The 20,106-nt window shown below is 37.3% G+C and overlaps 1 protein-coding gene across 10 annotated transcripts in view; it reads left to right on the top strand.

Moving 5' to 3' along the window:
- The window catches only part of LOC150104358 (intermembrane lipid transfer protein VPS13A-like), a 2,072,875-nt gene that overhangs the window by 869,026 nt on the left and 1,183,743 nt on the right, over positions 1–20,106 (top strand). For all 10 annotated transcript variants that reach the window (XM_090396324.1, XM_090396319.1, XM_090396320.1 and 7 more), the window contains 2 exons: positions 2,103–2,235; positions 17,351–17,650. In XM_090396324.1, the coding sequence (XP_090252450.1) occupies positions 2,103–2,235; positions 17,351–17,650 (433 nt within the window). The remainder of the gene's footprint in view (positions 1–2,102; positions 2,236–17,350; positions 17,651–20,106) is intronic.

Below are 20,106 nucleotides of genomic sequence, written 5' to 3'. Positions count from 1 at the left end.
ACTGGTCTGATAGCTGTTTCAAACTCATTGGTTTTCATCAAAGACCAGGTAGAAACCTGAGAGAGCAAAAACTTTCAATATACTAAGGAACTTGAAGCGTCAGAAAGGTGTATTTTCTGTAAGCAAACTCTCGGTAGGTGCGTAAAGTATTTACTAAAATGAAGAGCCAAAAGTCTTCACTTCGGTGATGAAAATTATATAAATTAAGTGGATATTAAATCAAACATCATTTCAAAGCCGAATACAGAAACTATAAAGCTTCTTGCGAAAACTGACCAGAGAGCTTGTGGGAATACACTCACAGCCGTACTACAAGTTGCCCTAGCCAAACCTTATAGGAAGCCCGAACGCTCAAAGCGCCCATATATTCGCCTCCTGTTGGTCCATTTTGCATCACCAAAGTGAAGCCTTTTGTCTCTTTATTTTAGTAAATACTTTACGCACCGACCGAGAGTTTGCTTATGGAAAATACACCTCTCTGATGCTTAGAGTTCCTTAATACTGAGAGTTTTTGCTCTCTTAGGTTTCTGCCTGGTCTCTTATGAAAACCAATGAGTTTGAAACAGTTGTCAGACTGGTGAAACCATTATGAAAATGGACCAATAGGAGGCGAATATACTGGCGCTTTGAGCTTTTGTGCTTCCTACAAGGTTTGACTAAGACAACTCATAGCATAGCGGCGAGTGTATTCCCACAAGCTCTCTGGTCAATTTTCACATGAAACTGTTACAGTTTCTATATTCGGCTTTGAAATGGTTTGATTTAATATTCACTTAATTTATATAATTTGCATTGCTGAAGTGAAGCCTTTTGGCTCTTTATTTTAGTAAATAGAGAATCATATTCGTGTCCATCAATTTCTGAATTCTATATGCCACCATCTTTTATTTTTCTGAAACCTTAACTCCTGAGATAAGAACTAGTATATAATTTGAAACCTTTGATCTTTAATCTTATCTTGATTTTTGAGCCTGCTTTATGTAATGGAACTATTTTGCCATCCTCATTCTCATGGCACTCTTTGAGTGCTTAGAATTAAAATAGTCCTAAAATAAATGCTGCCATTCACTGGCATATTCTTCTTATTATTATTATTTGACACCTCCAGGGAGTCCTAAGACTCATCAAGGGAGGACACCTACTCTATAACTCCATCTCCACCATTCAATCACCAACTGACCGCAACTGCACCAGCGGCATCTGCATTCGACCATCAATGGTATTTCCATAGACAATCGCAAACATACATGCCCATGGTGGGATTCGAACCCGCAGCCTTTTGACTGGAGAGCAGATACTATCCACCCGGCCAACAAGACCTTCATAAAACTAAAATCTGTACTTGCCAGGGATTGAGCCCAGGACCTCCTGAGTATTAGGCAGATGTGATAACCACTACACTACAAGCACATTCCAAGACATTACGCTAGAAGCACATTCTTGTAACACACAAGTTGATGGCTTATCCAACTGACATTGAGAATAAGATTTATTAGTACTATAAATAAATGGCTGAAGAGTGGATATGCTAGCCACTCGACCAATCAGATCAGCACCATGAACTATATCATTGATATATGAGTTAAACAACAGTGATTCCGGAACAAAACAGTAAAGAAATAAGCTTTGACTATTGAAACCTTAGTATTACATCTAGGTCTACCTACTCACTGATGACACCTCAAAAAAGGTCAAAACCGATCTGGGTAGTGACCTTCTCTCATAATGTAGAACAGTAATACATCTCCTAGGAGCTGTGTTTTACATTATGGGAAAATACTAAAAACAGTGATTGGAGGTTGCTCCACCTTTACTATGAGTTGCCCTAGCATTGTACTACCAGGTGTTGGCTTGTGCTTGGACTTGGCGAACTTTATATAGTTTTCTATATTCGGCATGAAACTCTTAGATTAGATTTCCTCTTTGAGTTTCTTATTTGGCTAAGAAATAATGTGGTATTCAATATCCACTTAATTTTGAATAATGTTAAAGGTATTGTTTTTATGTATATTTTGATTTTTTTTTATTTTTTATTAATGCCGTAGGTGGTTTTATCAGTTTCATATGCATTCTCTTCTCATTATGGCCCTTTTCTCTTTTAGAATTTTAAATATGCCAAATTGGAATTAAATAAAACTCAGCTAAAGGCCTTAAAAGAATTGGTTACAAGTATGCCACAAAGTAGGTCTGTATGTATTGATGGTTCCAAACAATTACCAGATGATATAATTTCAGGTAAGTCTAATGTTGGGTTTTAGCATTCATTTCACAACAATATGAACGTGCATTAGCATCTCTTGTGTTTATGTTTGTACTTTGTACTTATATTAATTTAGCAATGTTATTTTGACTCAGAAACTCGACAGATTTTTAATTTCAGATTCCTTGTAAAATTATGTGTTAAATTCAACTTTGAACCATATAGTAAAATTTATTATCTTTTTTATTTATTTATTTATATTTTTATTTATTAATTTTTTTATGGGAGGAGCGAAATTAAATGTAAGACCACTTCATCGCCTTTTTTTTTTTAATGGAAGCAAAAGTTTGAAAAACCTTAATTATATCAGAGCCACACATAGTTAATAATAAAAAAGGAACATGTTGATATATTCTTGAACAGCTGGAGTTTTATAACTTCTAGAGAAAACGATGTTCCAAACGCTTTTCTGAAGGACAAAAGTTGATAATAGAGAAGAATATTAATCATCATAATAATAATATTAATAACTATTGATATATGTATTAATTTATTTCAGTAGATTTGAACCTGCACTCTAAATGACTGTTAACCAGCAGCTACTACTCATGTTTTCACAAGAATCAAGTGGAGGATTGATAGAAGCCAGTCTGGGAGAAATATGCTCACAAGGCAAAAGTGAAAAACAAAATATGCATGAAAAAATTATTGGAATGGAGCTATGAAAGGAGAGTCATCTATTAACTGGACTGCAATTTTTATGGATAGCATTAATCTCCATACTGGCCAAAATGGATAAAATATTGAATGACCACATTAAAATTTTTCATGGATGAAAACTTGAGCAGCATTGTGCCTTTTATCATATTATTATTATTATTTGACACCTCCAGGGAGTCCAAAGACTCAGCAAGGGAGGGCAAACTCCACCACTTAACCTCATCCACCAACCACATCATCTACACTAATGTCATCTACTGTCCACTACCACCACCACTATGGACATGGATGTTTGTGATGGATTTTCACAGACCATCACAAACATCCATGTCCACGGCATGGAAGTTTGTGATGTCTGGGCAACACACTGACTACCTCTACTATCACACTATCATCTCTTATTATTCTCAACAGTCTCCTAATATCCAGTCTTCCATTCCTCTTTTATCCAATTAAGTCATTTGTTTCTACTAACTCTACCAGCTTTTTGCTTGACTTACTCTTCTTTTCCAATGCCTCATCACTCTGCTCATTCCACCTCCTGGAAAATAAACCTTGTACATCTTATTTACCACTCTTCTAGTAATTGAATTCTCATACAATACCACTGTAAGCGTTTTTTTTCCCTTTATATTATATTAGCTTAACACGCAATATCTTATCAGCAATATTTCTTTATCTTATCAATTATCTTATCATGCTTATTTATCTATGTCAGCTGTGCCATTGTAATATAATGTTATTGCACCTTTGTAAATTATTTATTACCTTTTTTTTTTCTTTAACTTAATATTTTTGTATTTTCTTTCATTCTACCTTAGGTTTTTTTTTTTTTTTTTTCATGCCTGGGATCTCCAGATATTTATTTGTTTGAAGACTGCACCTCTGAAATTCCCCTATAGGCAAAAGAAAGCTTTCATACCCTAGTAGATCAAATAATCAAATATCTTAGCCAAGGTTTGCAGTCATGGCAAAATTACTCGCTTTTTATCTTAAATCACTACTAATCATTGGGGTTCCGCAATCAGGTCCAAATAGTGTTTTTAGGATCAGTGCATTGCAAAAGATTGAATCGGACACCTATTTTTATCAACAGTAACAATAAGTTTAATTTCTGGTCTAATAATTGTACATATCACATGAAATCAGAAGATTCATTTATGAAAGGTAATTCTTAGTCTTTCTCAATCACTCAACTTGGTTTCTAGTATATTCTTTCGCAAGTACAGAAACAAAGAAAGATATGTGAGAAAGTACGGAAACAAAGAAAGATATGTGAGAAAGTACGGAAACAAAGAAAGATATGTGAGAGTGAAAGTGAGAAGAATGATAGTGAAAGTTGGACGTATGTTGGACCGAAAGTACGGACACAAAGAAGGTTGAATGAGAGGGAAAGTGAGAAAAGGGGGTCGAGAGTTAGAAAGATTTAATGATAGAGTGAATGTGTCGCGAGGTTCAGAAGGTGAATTGGATTGGATGAAGCAAGAAATGAAATGGATGCGGAATGAAATTAAGAGAATTCAGGTCAAAACTATTAAAATAAATCATGATGGCATGAAAGAGATAACAAAAGATGAGCGAGTGGCGTTGTATGGCGACTCCATTATTAAAGGTGTGCTAGAGAATAAAATGCACAAGGTATGTTTTCCAGGCGGTAAAATGAGTAGAGTGATTGAGGCGGGAATGAGCAAAAGAGTTAATTGTATTAATTGGTACGAATGATTTGAGAGAGAACAAAGAGCATGTCAAAATGAATGTCAGGAGACTGCTTGGAAAGATAAAGGAGAATAGTGTGACAGGAAGGGTGGTCAGTGTGTTGCCTAGGTATGATTGTGGTGAAATGAGGCAGAGAGCAAGGATTATGAATGATATTCTGGCTGAAATGTGTGAGGAGATGGGAGTACAGTTTGTTAATGTGTGGAATGAGTTTGAGGGACGAAGTGAGCTGTATGGGAGCGATGGACTGCATTTGAGTGGTTATGGTGTGAGTCGCTTGGAGAGACTGCTGCTGGAAGGTAGAGAAGTGAATAGAGAGAATGAATCAGATCGAGAGGGGAGTGATGTGGAAGAGCAGGAGAGTAAGACAGGAGAGATTGAAGGAGTGGAAATGAATGTGGAAGTGAGTGGTATGAGTATAGAAAATGAGAGAATGGGTGTGCAAGAGGAGCAGGGAAATGGCGAGGCTCAGGGTGGACAGGGATACACAGCGTGAGAAAGGTGGATGCTCCAAGAGGATGTGAGAGAATGTGTAGGCAGTAAGGTAATGGGATGATCAGGGATCAAAAGGAAACAGATGGAATTGCAAAGGGTTCTAAAATGAAGAAGCAGAAAGGGAAATGGCCCCAGTCCAGCATGGAGAGATCACATCTAGTGAGTGGTATCAGTGGAACGAGCTGTAGATCCAGAAATGAGTTGTTGTGTTTGTATACCAATGCTAGAAGTATAAGAAACAAGGCTGATGAAATGGGTGCACTAATTGCGTCTGTGCACCCAGAGATTGTCGGAATAAGTGAGACATGGTTAGATGAGGATGACATCCTGAAAGGAATAGAGATGGAAAGGTATGATGTGTTTCATGAGGATAGAAGGGGTAAAAAGGGAGGGGGAGTGCTATTGATGATAGAGAAAGAGTTATGTCCATACAAGGTAGAGATGCAAGAGGGAAATGGGGCCAGTGGTATAGAGGTGAATAGAATCAAATACTTGGTGGGATGTTGTTATAGACCTGGTAATGTGGATGGTGGTGATAGTGAAATGTATAGTCAAATAAGCCAAGCAAATAAGAAAAGGGTGATCATTATGGGTGATTTTAATTATGGCAATATAGACTGGAATGAAGAGATAGCAACTGGAAGTAAAGAAAATGAGTTTCTTGAGTTTTTGAGGGATAACTACCTCAGACAGTATGTAACAGAGGGCACAAGAGGATTAAGGGTCTTGGATTTGGTCATCTCATCGGAGGATGTAATTATCAATGAGGTATCAAATCATCCACCAATTGGTGAAAGTGACCATGAGGTGATTACTTGGGTGGTTGCCAGCAGTGCAAGGACCCCTGTGAAAAAAGGGTATATGTGGAATCACTACAAGGGGGGTGATTATGAAGAGCTCAGGAGACAGCTTGCAGGTGTAGCATGGAATGAGGAGTTAGCTGGAAAAGAGATCAATGCAGCTTGGGGGATTTTCAAAAAATATTTAGTGGATGCAATGTCTAAATGTATACCACGGGTGAGAAGGTTAAATAAGTTAGGTGTGAGATGGATGAATAAAGAGATTAAGCATGCAATACAGAGAAAAAGGGCATTGTGGAGGCAGCATAAGAGAAGTGGAAGTAACCAATTTCATGAGTTCTACAAAGACCAGGCAAGGAGAGTGACTTGGTTGGTGAGAGTAGCTAAAGAGAGGTATGAACAGCAGTTAGCTAATGAAGCTAAAAAGAATCCTAGGGAGTTCTTTCGATATGTAGCCAGCAAAAGAAAGAATGATTATGGAAGGATGACATTGATTGGAGGAAATGGTATAAAGACAGCTGTTGCAGAATGTGTGGTGGAGATACTTAATGAGCAGTTCATAAAGATCTTTCAATCTTGTGAATGTGACTTCATGGAGAGATTAAGAGCAGTTGATGATGGGGAGGAGAGACTGACTGTAAGTGAGCAAGAGGTGTTTGGGGAGTTGAGTAAACTAGATGTAAATAAGGCTGTGGGACTTGATAATATATCACCGCGTATTCTGAAGGAATGTGCCAGAGAGTTGACACCTGCCTTGACGTATTTTTTTAATACGAGTCTTGCACTTGGTAGTCCCTAAAGAGTGGAAGGAGGGCAAGATTGTGCCACTTCATAAAGGAGGTGATCGAACTCAAGCATCAAACTATAGGCCTATCTGTGTGTCAGGTGTTGTGGTTAAGTTGTTGGAGAAGCTTGTGAGAACTAGGATCCAGAGTTGGGTTGACAACAATGGTATAATCTTTGATGGACAGCATGGATTTGCTAAAGGGAGGTCGTGTTTTAGTAATCTACTTACTTATTATAATAAAGTGACTGCTTCCTTGAACAGAGGAGAAGGATACACAGTAATATACTTGGATTTTGCAAAAGCTTTTGATAGAGTACCTCATGATAAGTTGACAGTCAAACTAGAGCAGATGGGGTTGGATATTAGATTAGTGCATTGGATTGGAGACTGGCTATCTGATAGGTATCAACAAGTTGTGTATGGGGGTGCAATATCCAGGAAAAGGAAAGTCACTAGTGGAGTGCCTCAGGGATCTGTTTTAGAGCCATTACTATTTAACTTGTATATTAATGATATAGGCGAAGATTTGAATGGAGATATTCAGTTGTTTGCAGATGATGCAAAGTTGGGACGAACCATAATGAGTAGTGAAGATGTTGTGGCCTTGCAAGAAGACTTGAATAAATTGAGTGATTGGGCAAGCAAATGGGGATGCGAGTTCAATGTTGCAAAATGTAAGGTTTTAAAATTTGGAAAACAAAGATGGGATGCAGAATTTATGCTTGGTGAGAATATATTGTTGGAAGTAGAGGAAATAAGAGATCTGGGAGTGATAGTGGATAAGGATCTTAAATTTAGGGGACACATCGCCAAAATTGTGAAGACAACACAAAGACTTCTGGGAATGATGAGGAGGACACTGACGTGTAGAAGTAGGGAGATTCTTGTTCCATTGTATAAGGCTTTGATTAGGCCACACATGGACTATTGTGCCCAGATTTGGTCACCTGGTTTTCAGAAGGATGAAGAGATGTTGGAAAGAGTCCAAAGGCGACTGACTAAGGTAGTTTCTGACCTCTGGAATGTCGAGTATGAGGAAAGATTGAAAAGATGTAATTTGCAGAGTCTAATGGAGAGAAGGAAGAGGGGAGATATGATAGAGACCTACAAGTTGGTAAGGGGTTGTTATAGGATCAATGGTGGAGAAGTTCTACAGAGAATAGTGGGAGATCAGGGGAGAACCAGAGGTCATACCTGGAAACTGTATAAAGAGGGTGTGAGTAGGGGAGTGAGAGGCAGGTTTTTTTCGTGCAGAGTTGTGAATGATTGGAATGCCTTGCCTGAGAGTGTGGTGTCTGCAAGGAGTTTGAATGTGTTTAAGACCCGGTATGATGAGATGTGTGTGAGATAAAAGGACCTACTAAATGAGTCTTTGACTCCATGAGGTCTTGTTTAATAATAATAATAATAATAATAATAATTTACTTAGTTAGACTCTCAACAGGCATACTTTATATTGCAACTATCAGGAAGTTATTCACATAACATGAGTTCGTTAGGTGCGCTTGACATTCCTAATTTAGCATCAGTCAAAATACAACATACACGTATTCAAATATGTCTCTCAAATTCTCATTCCCTTCAAACACTTAATCATATTGAGTTTAAGTGTGAAACTTAATGAGGTTCCACCTTATTGAGTTTCAAACATTCAAATGATATGATAGCAGGAACATATGTACACATATAATTAATCAAAAAAATTTCAATTCACAAACAATTAATGAATAGATAGACTCACATGGGTCTTCCTTTTTTTTTTTTCTTTTTCTGGCACTTGAGGGGAGGGGGGGTTCTCTCTTCCACTCCGTGTCTTGGAATTCTCTTCAAAGCAATACAGGTCACCGATGAATAGTCATGGCAGCTGGCAGGATATAGGGTAGGCTTTCTGGTGTCTTGAAGTGCCTGGCGAAGGATTTCTGCATAGGTCGGGTCGAGCACTCACTCAACAGAGCTTCAGGACCAATACGGCAAGATTTCTCCTTAACTTATCGCCTCCGGATATCTTCGGCTGTGACTGGAGCAGCTGTCAGTGGACGGGTCTCTCCATCTTCCCCACCAGAACTTACTGCACCTCTCGATCTTAGTCTCTCGTGGATGGATCACGCAGGATGAAGAAAAGGCAACACTTCTCATCTCAGAACCAAACCTTTTAAACCCCAGTGTCCCTGCATCTTGGATTAAGCTTTTGGGACCCCTAACATCCCCATGCGAGTCTTGTGAGTAGTTTTGAGAACACTGGATAATGTTTTTCGAATATTCGCCGAAAATCTTACTTTCTCCCTTTACCTCCTTAATCCTGTCTATGGGCCTTTCCTTTTGATTCGCACCGCGCCCCTTTCAATATCGATCTTGAAGGTCACCTGCGATGGGACTCGTAAACAATTTTCAAAAGACATGCCAAATTTCAGGCTTTTCTCTTGGTTTCAATACTTCTACAATACTTTTTTCAATACTTCCCTTCTTAAACAATGAGCAAGTTAATTCCCTTTGGGCTTATTTTGCTCTTTATACAGATAGCTTTACATAGAAAAATAAAAATACATTTGTACAAGAAAATATAGGTGTGTTCCCACTGTAAAAGGTCAGTGTTTTAGATAATTTATATTTTGGCAACATCTAACTTTTACACCACTTTTGTGTCTTTCATTATATGCTGCATTCGAGCATCATTCATTTATGTCTTCTTCACCCATCGATACATATCTACAGTTCCCTTCATTTCAGTCTACATCCACTTTATCTCTTATCTTGCCTTATCTTCACCAACTCAGCTTTAAAATCTGAGCATTTTTTTGCTGTTTTACTGTTAGTTGCAGATGCATTTTTGCTATCAGCCCATCTCATCATGTTACTATTACTTTCACTTACTTTTTCATCATCATTCACATACGTTTTCTTATGTTTATTTGGACTCTTTTCTTCTCTCTCTTTCATAATGCTTTTTTAATGTTCAGACAATCTTTTTCAATATCGATTTCACTTATGGTACAAAATATTCAAGAGGAGTACATATCAACACTAGATATAAAAAACCATTTTTTCTACTCTGAACGAAAGAAGTCTTTTGATCCATCAGCATATTGCATTTTCTGCATATCCATTATTGGTCCTATTTCTTAATCAGTCCCTCCACATAAACATCATCTCTCCACATATACATATTACTTTCGCAGCACCATACTGTTCTATAAAAATTCATGGCATTCACTTAATTTGTCTTTCCTGCCAACTTTTGCACCAGTCACACTTTCAGATCCATTTTCTTCCAGAGCTGTAGACAACAAACAATGAATTTTAGACTGTATTATCTTAGATAATACAGTCTAAAATTAATCAAACATGCATTTCAATCACAAATATCACAAAGCAACATTCAACCTAAATATTACATAATATTTTAACAAATAAATGCAACATTGACTTATCTTGCTGCAGCCAATATGTTAATCACTGTTTACGAAATCATCTTCTCAGTAGCCTTTCCACATTTCTTGCTTTTGAGGCTTTTCTATATCTAGTATTGATATGTACTCCTCTTGAATATTTTGTATCATTGTTCTGCCACTTTTTGATTCATTTAGCAATCTCTCAAATTAAATACTTCAGTATTTAATCATCAGGAAAGCACCTGGTTAAGCAATCAAAGGAAAAGCATGAAACTAAAACAGAACTATAACAGAAATGAATATAATAGATTAACCAGAGAAATTAGAAATCTAGTTAAAAAAAGACAAGAATAACTGGTTAGAAGAAAATGCAAAATGGCAGAAAAGCTAGCAAAAGAAAATAACCTTCATGGATTATATAAACAAATAGACCAAATTAGTAAGACACAGACCACAAAAAATTATAATAATCGAAAACAAAGAGGGACAACTAATTGAAAGTAAAACAAAAAGAATGGCCAGATGGGAAGAATACTTCAAAGATTTATATAATAAAAACAGCTCCCAGGATATTACGATTCCAGCCACTGAAATGGAAGAGGAAACAAATATCTTTACCAAAGAAATAATAACATACAGCATAGAAAAACTCGAAACTAGGAAAGCACCTCGCATTGATCAAATACATGCAGAATTCTTAAAAGCAGGAAAGGAACAACTTTTGGAACCATAAAAAACATTATTTGAAAGGATCTACAAAAACGAAGCAATGCCTACTGATTGGACCAAATAAGTCATAACTCCTATATACAAAAAAGGAGATAAAACAGAATGTGTCAATTACAGAGGCATTAGCCTCCTCAGTATTACAAGTAAGGTTTTTACAAAAGTATTCCAAAAACAAATTAAGTCATATATAGAACTGGCACTAGGAGAAGAACAAGGAGGTTTCAGACCAGGACGAAGCACAATTGATCAACTATTCACCTTAAGAAAGCTAATAGAAAAGACACTAGAGTACAACCAAAGTTGCTACATAAATTTCATAGACTTTCGTCAGGCATTTGATTCAATCCATAGAAGATATGGAAAACAATGGAAGAATTTGGAATTCCCAACAAAACCATAAGAATAATAAAGAATCTGTATGAGAAATCTGAAAGTGCAGTATGAATGGAGGACGCCTTAACCAACTGGTTCTACACAGAGAGTGGAGTAAGACAGGGATGCAATCTGTCACCAGACCTCTTCAATCTTACACTGGAAGAAGCAACCAATAAGGCCTTAAACAATGAAGACTCTGGAATCAAAATATATGAGAAAAATGTGACAAATGTAAAATTTGCAGACGACATTGCATTACTTGCAAGCACAGAAGAAAATCTACAGCGAATTTCTGATAAAATAAAGGAGGAGTGTATAAAATCTGGATTAAACATAAATATAGACAAAACAAAATTATGCAAATAGGAAAAAGAAGCACCAATCTGCAAATTGAAATTGATAGCAGGAATCTAGAGCAGGTAGAAAACTTCACCTACCTTGGAGGAGTTATTGAGTACAATGGTAAAATTATAAAAGATATAAACAGACGAATCAGTCAAGCATCCCAAACTTTTGGACGACTTAATAAAATAATGAACTCAAGAAACATCAAACAAGTAACAAAAATAACAATCTATGAAACAATGGTCGTCCCAGTACTCCTCTATGGAAGTGAATGCTGGAATCTCAAAAAGGCTGAAGAGAAAAAAATTATTAATTACTGAAATGGGCTGGCTAGGAAGATTACTTGGAGTATCTCTGCTGGATTGACTAAGAAATGAAGACATAAGGAAACGACTAAAACAAGAAATAACAATAATAGACAAAATCCAGGAAAGAAGACTGCGATGGTTTGGCCATGTGACCAGAATGGGAGCAGAAAGACTACCATCTAAAGCCCTGAATACAACGATGGAAGGTAAAAGATCCAAAGGACGGCCCAGAATTAGATGGATAGACAAAATAAAAGAGGCACCTGAAAACCAAATCACAACAAGCGACACCAAACTGGACAGAATTTTTCGGACTCTCCTGGGACAGACAGAAGTGGAAAGAGTTCATTCGGCCTCATCATCATCGACATAGATGATGGAAGAGAGAATTTATATTTTGAAGAAAGATATTTTGTACTTCATACAAAATATCTTTTTTTTTTATTTCTGTATCACCTTTATATTCTCTGATTCCTTTTACAGGACTCTTTACTCTATTTCTAAACCTTTTATAATAGCCTAGATAATGTTTTGCACTCTTTGTGATATGCGAAGTATATCAGTGACTTTTGTTTTGCTGCTTTTAAACACTACTTAGTTTCCTAGTATTTTTCTGTGTATTTTCTAAGGACTTATGAAAATCAAGTGCATATTAGATCCAGCATTATTTCAAAGCTGAATGTAGAAAATATGAAAGTTTCTTAAAAATAAGTTGACAAGACAGCTTATTATTATTATTACCCCAAGATCTCATGTAGTCAAAGACTCATCTGGAAGGTCCTTTTATCACACACACATCTCATCATACAGAGTCTTAAACACACTCAAACTCCTTGCAGACACCACACTTTCATGCAAGGCATTCCAATCATTCACAACTCTGCACGAAAAACACCTGCCTTTCACTCCCCTACTCACACCCTCTTTATACAGTTTCCAGGGATGACCTCTGGTTCTCCCCTGATCTCCCACTATTCTCTGTAAAACTTCTCCAGCATTGATCCTATAACAACCCCCTTACCAACTTGTAGGTTTCTATCATATCTTCCATCTTCCTCCTGACCACCAGACTCTGCAAATTACATCTTCTCAATCTTTCCTCATACTCGACATTCCAGAGGTCAGAAACTACCTTAGTCAGTCTCCTTTGGACCCTTTCCAACATCTCTTCATCCTTCTGAAAACCCGGTGACCAAATCTGGGCACAATAGATTAGCCCATGTTCCATTGTATAAGGCTTTGATTAGGCCATGTGTGGCCTAATCAAATCCTTATACAATGGAACAAGACTCTTCCTACTTCTACACGTAAGTGTCCTGCACATCATTCCCAGAAGTCTTTGTGTTGTCTTCACAATTTTGGCGATGTGTCCCATAAATTTTAGATCCTTATCCACTATCACCCCCAGATCTGTTATTTCCTCTACCGCCAACAATTTATTCTCACCAAGCATAAATTCTGCATTTCATCTTTGTTTTCCAAATTTTAAAACCTTACATTTTGCAACATTGAATTCACATCCCCATTTGCTTGCCCAATCACTCAATTCATTCAAGTCTTCTTGCAAGGCCACAACATCTTCACTACACTTTATGGTTCGTCCCAACTTTGCATCATCTGCAAACAACTGAATATCTCCATCCAAATCTTTGCCAATATCATTAATATACAAGTTAAATAGTAATGGCCCTAAAACAAACCCTTGAGGCACTCCACTGGTGACTTTTCTTTTCCTGGATAACGCACACCCCCCCGTACACAACTTGTTAATACCTATCAGATCGCCAGTCTCCAATCCAATGCACTAATCTAATATCGAACCCCATCTGCTCTAGTTTGACTGTCAACTTATCATGAGGTACTCTATCAAAAGCTTTTGCGAAATCCAAGTATATTACTGTGTATTCTTCTCCTCTGTCCAAGGAAGCAGTCACTTTATTGTAATAAGTAAGTAGATTACTAAAACATGACCTCCCTTTAGCAAATCCATGCTGTCCATCAAAGATAATACCATTGCTATCAACCCAACTCTGGATCCTAGTTCTCACAAGCTTCTCCAACAACTTAACTACAACACCTGACACACAGATAGGCCTATAGTTTGAAACTTGAGTTCGATCAACTTCTTTATGAAGTGGCACAATCTTGCCCTCCTTCCACTCCTTAGGAACTTGACCGAGAGCAAGACTCATATTAAAAAAATATGTCAAGGCAGGTGTCAACTCCCTGGCACATTGATTCAGAATACTTGGTGATATATTATCAAGTCCCACAGCCTTATTTACATCTAGTTTACTCAACTCCCCAAACACCTCTTGCTCACTTACAGTCAGTCTCTCCTCCCCATCATCAACTGCTCTCAATCTCTCCATGCAGTCACATTCACAAGATTGAAAGATATTTATGAACTGCTCATTAAGTATCTCCACCGCACATTCTGCAACAGCTGTCTTTATACCATTTCCTCCAATCAATGTCATCCTTCCATAATCATTCTTTCTTTTGCTAGCTACATATCAAAAGAACTCCCTAGGATTCTTTTTAGCTTCATTGGCTAACTGCTGTTCATACTTCTCTTTAGCTACTCTCACCAAGCAAGTCACCCTCCTTGCCTGGTCTTTGTAGACCTCATGAAATTGGTTACTTCCACTTCTCTTATACTGCCTCCAGAATGCCCTTTTTTCTCTGTATCGCATGCTTAATCTCTTTATTCATCCATCTCACACCTACCTTATTTAACCTTCTCACCCTTGGAATACATTTAGACATTGCATCTACTAGGTAGTTTTTGAAAATCCCCCCAAGCTGCATTGATCTCTTTTCCAGCTAACTCCTCATTCCATGCTACACCCGCAAGCTGTCTCCTGAGCTCTTCATAATCACCCCCCCCCCCCTTGTAGTTCCACATATACCCTTTTCTCACAGGGGTCCTTGCACTGCTTGCAACCACCCAGGTAATCACCTCATTGTCACTCTCACCAATTGGTGGATGATTTGACACCTCAATTATAATGACATCCTCTGATGAGATAACCAAATCCAAGATCCTTAATTCTCGTGTGCCCTCTGTTACATACTGTCTGAGGTTATGGGAATACACCCAGTGGCATTTACGAGTTATCCTGGCACGGTCCACTTTAGAAAACATGCAGCTTCCCAGGCATCCATATATTCACTTTCTATAAAAATGGACCAAATTGAAAGTGAATATATGGATGCCTGGGCAGTGTGCATGTTTTCTAAAGTGGTCCAAGCTAGGGCAACTCGTAAATGCCAGCATGCATATTCCCAAAAGCTCTCTGGTCAACTCATTGACCAGACAGCTTTTGGTTTCTACATTCAGCTTTGAAATAATGTTGGATCTAATATCCACATGATTTTTATAATGTTTGCATCACCAAACTGAAGCCTTTTAGTTCTTTATTTTAGTAAATACTCTTACACACTGACCGAGAGTTTGCTTATGAAAAATACCCCTCCAACATGCTGGAATGGTTGGCCGAGTAGTTACTGTATCTGCTCTCTAGTCAAAAGGTGCGGGTTCGAATCCCACCCTGGGCATGGATGTTTGTGATTGTCTGTGAAAATACTAGTGGTGGTGGTCGGCAGTAGATGATGTTGGTGTAGATGATGAAAATAGTTGCGCTTCATTGTAGTTGGTGGATTTTATTTATTTATTTGTATGGAGTTTCTTCCCTTTTTCTCCCTCATCCCTATTGGGGCAAGTTGAGCACCCTCATGGGAGGTTAAGTATTTATAACTGTAGATCCGTGTGTGTTCACGGGGCCGGTTTGCCTGCTTGCAGGATTTAAAATGCCAGATAAACTGGCAGGAAAAACCCTACTGCCTGCGCCCAAGACCGGCTAACTTGGCTATGGCTGAGGAAGATCCTCAAATTCCTCACGTCTTTGATGGGAATCGAACCTGGGACACTCCTTCCTCAGTCATATGGTTGCGAAGCGCACAGCCACTAGGCTAACCACGCAGACATATGGTGGATTGAGTGGTGCAGACAGAGTTGTGGAGAAGGTGCCTTCCCTCGATGAGTCTTTGGACTCCGTGGAGATGTCATTAAATAATAATAATAATAACACATTTCAAGTCTTAGTATAGAAAGAGAATTTTTGCTCTCTTAAGTTTTCTGCCTGGTTTCTGACGAGAACCAACCAGTTCGAAACAGCTGTCAGGCCAGTGAAACCTTAAAAAAAATGGACCAAATTAGAAAGCTAATATATGGATACCTGGGCAGTGTGCATGTTTTCTAAAATAGTTTATGCTAGGGCAACTCATAATTGCCAGTGAGCATATTTCCATAAGCCCTCTGGTCAACTTATTTTTATGAAACTTTCATAGTTTTTACATTTGGCTTTGAAATAATGCTGGATCTAATATCCACTTGATTTTTATAATTTTTGCATCGCCAAACTGAAGCCTTTTGGCTCGTTATTTAGTAAGTTTTCTAAGGACATTTGCTGATTACTTGCTAGGACCTTTCTACATGCTTCCTCCTTTTTCTAGTGCTTTTGCTTCTTCAGTTCCACTAGGAAATTTGGATGCCTTTCCTGTCTGAATCAATAAATGTTTTCATTAGAGTTTGCTTGTGAATGTCAAATTTTGGTTCTTGTTTCAAACTCTTTCATTCTTTACAATCTCTTGTAGGTTATTTAAATATTATTATTATTGCACACTCCATGGAGTCGGCAGACTCCTCATGGGAGGTTCCTTCAACTGACAACATATTTATCATACCAAATCTTAAAATCCTTAACACTCCTTGCATGAACAACATATTCTGGTAATGCATTTCATTCACTGAGAATTCTCCATGTAAAAAATCTAATCCTCACACCTCTCTTTACCAAACTCTTATATAAATTGCAGCAAGAGCCTCTGGTTGTCCCCCTCTCAACTTCTGCTCATTTCATAATCTCATCAGGATTAATCTGATAAAATCCTCTCACTAACTTAAACGTGTCTATCATATCACCTGTCCATCCACCAAACTCAGCAATTCGCATTTATTCAACCTCTCTCCATAGCCATCTTTCCAAACTCCTGATATTGTTTTAGTTGCTCGTCTCTGTACCAGGTGACTAGATCTGAGCACAATAGTCCAAGTGTGATCTGACCAGTGCCTTATACAGTGGCACAACCACTTCCTTATCCTTGCATGTACAAACAAGTAAAACAATAGGGACCCAAGAAGAGAACCCTGGGATGCACCACTGGTTTTGTGGTACATGGAGATATTTCTTCTTTTAATTGAAATTCCAAAGTATGGTCTACTTGATTTTATGTCTCTCTGGAGCGTGCTATTAACAATATTTTTTGTAATGAACATTCGATTATAATCAAAGTTATTGCTTTGGTCCCTACAAGTATGCTGTATTGAGAATCAACTGTATATTTGACTTAAAATTTTCAGAAATTTACTTTAGAAGAATGCTTTCTAATTAACCTTTCAACAATGATTTGAATTATTTCAGATATTGAAAAACATTATTCATCTTCTGAGCCTTCAGATGATGAACCTGAAGAATGGGCAAGAGTTGTTGATTTGCCAGGATTTGATGACAATGTTTCTCCCAGTAACAATATTAATATCCTGTTTCGCTTTATTGTTGGAGAAGTGGTGGTCCATTTAGCTCGTTCTAGTGATCATACTGATAAATCATATCTGATGCTCAGAGCTGAGAAATTATGTACGGATATTGCTCTAATGGAATATGGACCAGCCCTTCAGGCAAGCTTGGGTAGAGTGCAGCTAGTGGACAAACTGCATACAGGTAATGATTAATGAAATCACTGCAATGCACATTTAATTAAGTATAGACATAAAATCATCAAAAATATAATTAACAGTAGTTACTTGTAATGGATTTTAATCTTAGAAGTTGACGCATTATGCCTACAAATTTTAACAGCCACTATGTTCATCAGCTACTGCTGTTGAGCTTAATTCACCTTTACCACGTGTTGCCTCAGACTTTCACTACGTGCAGGCACAAACTTGACTTACTTGTCTGTTTGCTTACTTGGGAAATAGGATTAAAAACCAAGTTTATATAAAATTACTTGGTATCTTGAATACATAGTGGAACATCATTTCCTGCTCACTTCATAGGGATCATAACTTGAGCACTATAGTTATTATATTGAACTAATTCTGAGTATGGTTCTTCATTGTTTCTTGGATATATATAATTTCTACCTTCAAATTTATTTATGACAAACTCTTCATATTTTTATATCTGGATTAATTGTTAATGCACTTGTTGTATTAGTTGTGGAAAGATGAGAAGAATCTTCATATGGGATTTTTTAGTTCTAGGCAAGTTAGCCAGTCTCATATGGAGATAGCAGGGATTTTCATCCTACATGCAAACCAATTTTCCATAGAATATCTCTAATTAATAGACAAAATATTAATGATAGTAGATGGAACAGTGTGTTGATGCAATGGAAGGATAGAGGGAGTACGGTGTGTTATGTATTTTAGAGTGTATTTCTACAACAATATCCCAGACTCCTTTGTAGGTATCCCATGATGATACTACTACTACTAATAATAATAATATTATTATTATTACTGATTTCATGAAACTGGAATCTGACTCAGTAGATTTCTTAATGCTGCATTTCAAATTATTATGTAATGACCATATATATATATATATATATATATATATATATATATATATATATATGGTGATTATAAACTCTCTGTTGGTGTTATTCGTATTTCATTTTTATCCCATGATATTGTAGTTTTGAGTACTTTTTCTCTTTTATTTTGGGTTCTTTTTCCATTGATGTCATTGACATGCTTGAGACTTATTAAACAGGTAGGCCAAGGCTGATGTAACTCCTTGGAACATTCCCATAAGACACGTGATGATATGTCATCAAGTCATTGACATCTCCTTAAATGAGTGTTCACCATTACTAGTCATCTCATAAGTCTTCTCTCATTTCATTCTCTACACTTGAGCTTATGATTTCACATTAAGGATAAAACACCCTGATGAAGTACTCACTGAACACCTCAACTGTGTCCAGTGCAGCAGTCGCCAGTCTCTGACCTTCCTCCATTAACATCATCTCACCACAGTCATTCTTCTTCTTTCTTCCTACTTGCCATATATTGAAAAATTTCCTGAAGATTTTTCTAGGCCTGATTTGCTAATTTCTGCTCTTACTGCACTTTTGCTGTCCTTATTAATTGAGCCACTCTCCTGGCTTAATCTTTATGCCCTTTGTGCAACTGATTATTATCGTTATTCATCTTGTGCTGCCTCCAACGTCCCTTCTTCTTCTTCCAGATTTCATGCTTAGATCCCTCATTTCCATCCATTGACACCTACCTTATTCAGCCTTCTGACCTTTGGAATGCATTCACTCATCGGTGCTATTAATTATCTCTTTTCAGTTCCCAAGCAGCATTTATTGCTTTTCTGGTCAACTCCTCATGCCATGTTATAGCTCCAAGTTGTCTCGTAAGCTTCTTATAGGATTACATATGTTGAAAAAAAAATGAAATCATAATTCATATCAGTTATCAGGACTGCATATTACATCATTACTATATTATTTCAGTAGTTCTCATTACAAGTACAGTTGCATAATTTGAAAATAAGTGTTGCTATTGATATTATTAATATTTTGTGAGTTTGATGGGAGTCTCCATAGATCAGTTGCTTTAGATGAGCCATTTCGCATATCTAAATCAGCTGATTTAATGAAAGACCCAGGTCCCAAGTATGATGCAAACACTTTTATGAAGTGTTTTCAATCAAATGGTGAGTTAGCCAGTCTTGTACAGAGGTGGAGGGTTCCCCCTTCTGGGAAATTTCAGTTTTTCTTTCCTCAAAACAGGCAAAACTGCCCTCAAGAACACATACAGATATAACACACTCCCAGAATAAGGATTAACCATCCTATTCCATAGAATTTCTGTTTGAAAAGCCTGCACAGTGAAGTGTTTGTGTGAAGTGTTTGATGGCACTATATGCAATACATAGAGTATTGTACTTCCTCCTATTAAGGAGATAATTAGCAAATAATTTCGTTTTCATTATTATTATTATTGTTGTTATCAACACCAGTCTTCCATGGAGTCAAAGCCTCATCACAGGAGACAAACAGCATTACACCCAAAGCCCATCAGACTGTGCTTCAAACTCATTCAATGTATTCATTCTTTGCATTCACCACAATGTCATTCAAAATATTATACTTCCCA

The sequence above is a fragment of the Typopeltis vanoorti genome, chromosome 8 (assembly GCF_054136105.1).
Source record: "Typopeltis vanoorti isolate ZY-2024b chromosome 8, IOZ_Tvanoo_1.0, whole genome shotgun sequence".
Taxonomy (NCBI): domain Eukaryota; kingdom Metazoa; phylum Arthropoda; class Arachnida; order Uropygi; family Thelyphonidae; genus Typopeltis; species Typopeltis vanoorti.
The sequence above is the reverse complement of the archived record's forward strand: the minus strand, read 5'-3'. Positions and strand labels throughout refer to the sequence as shown.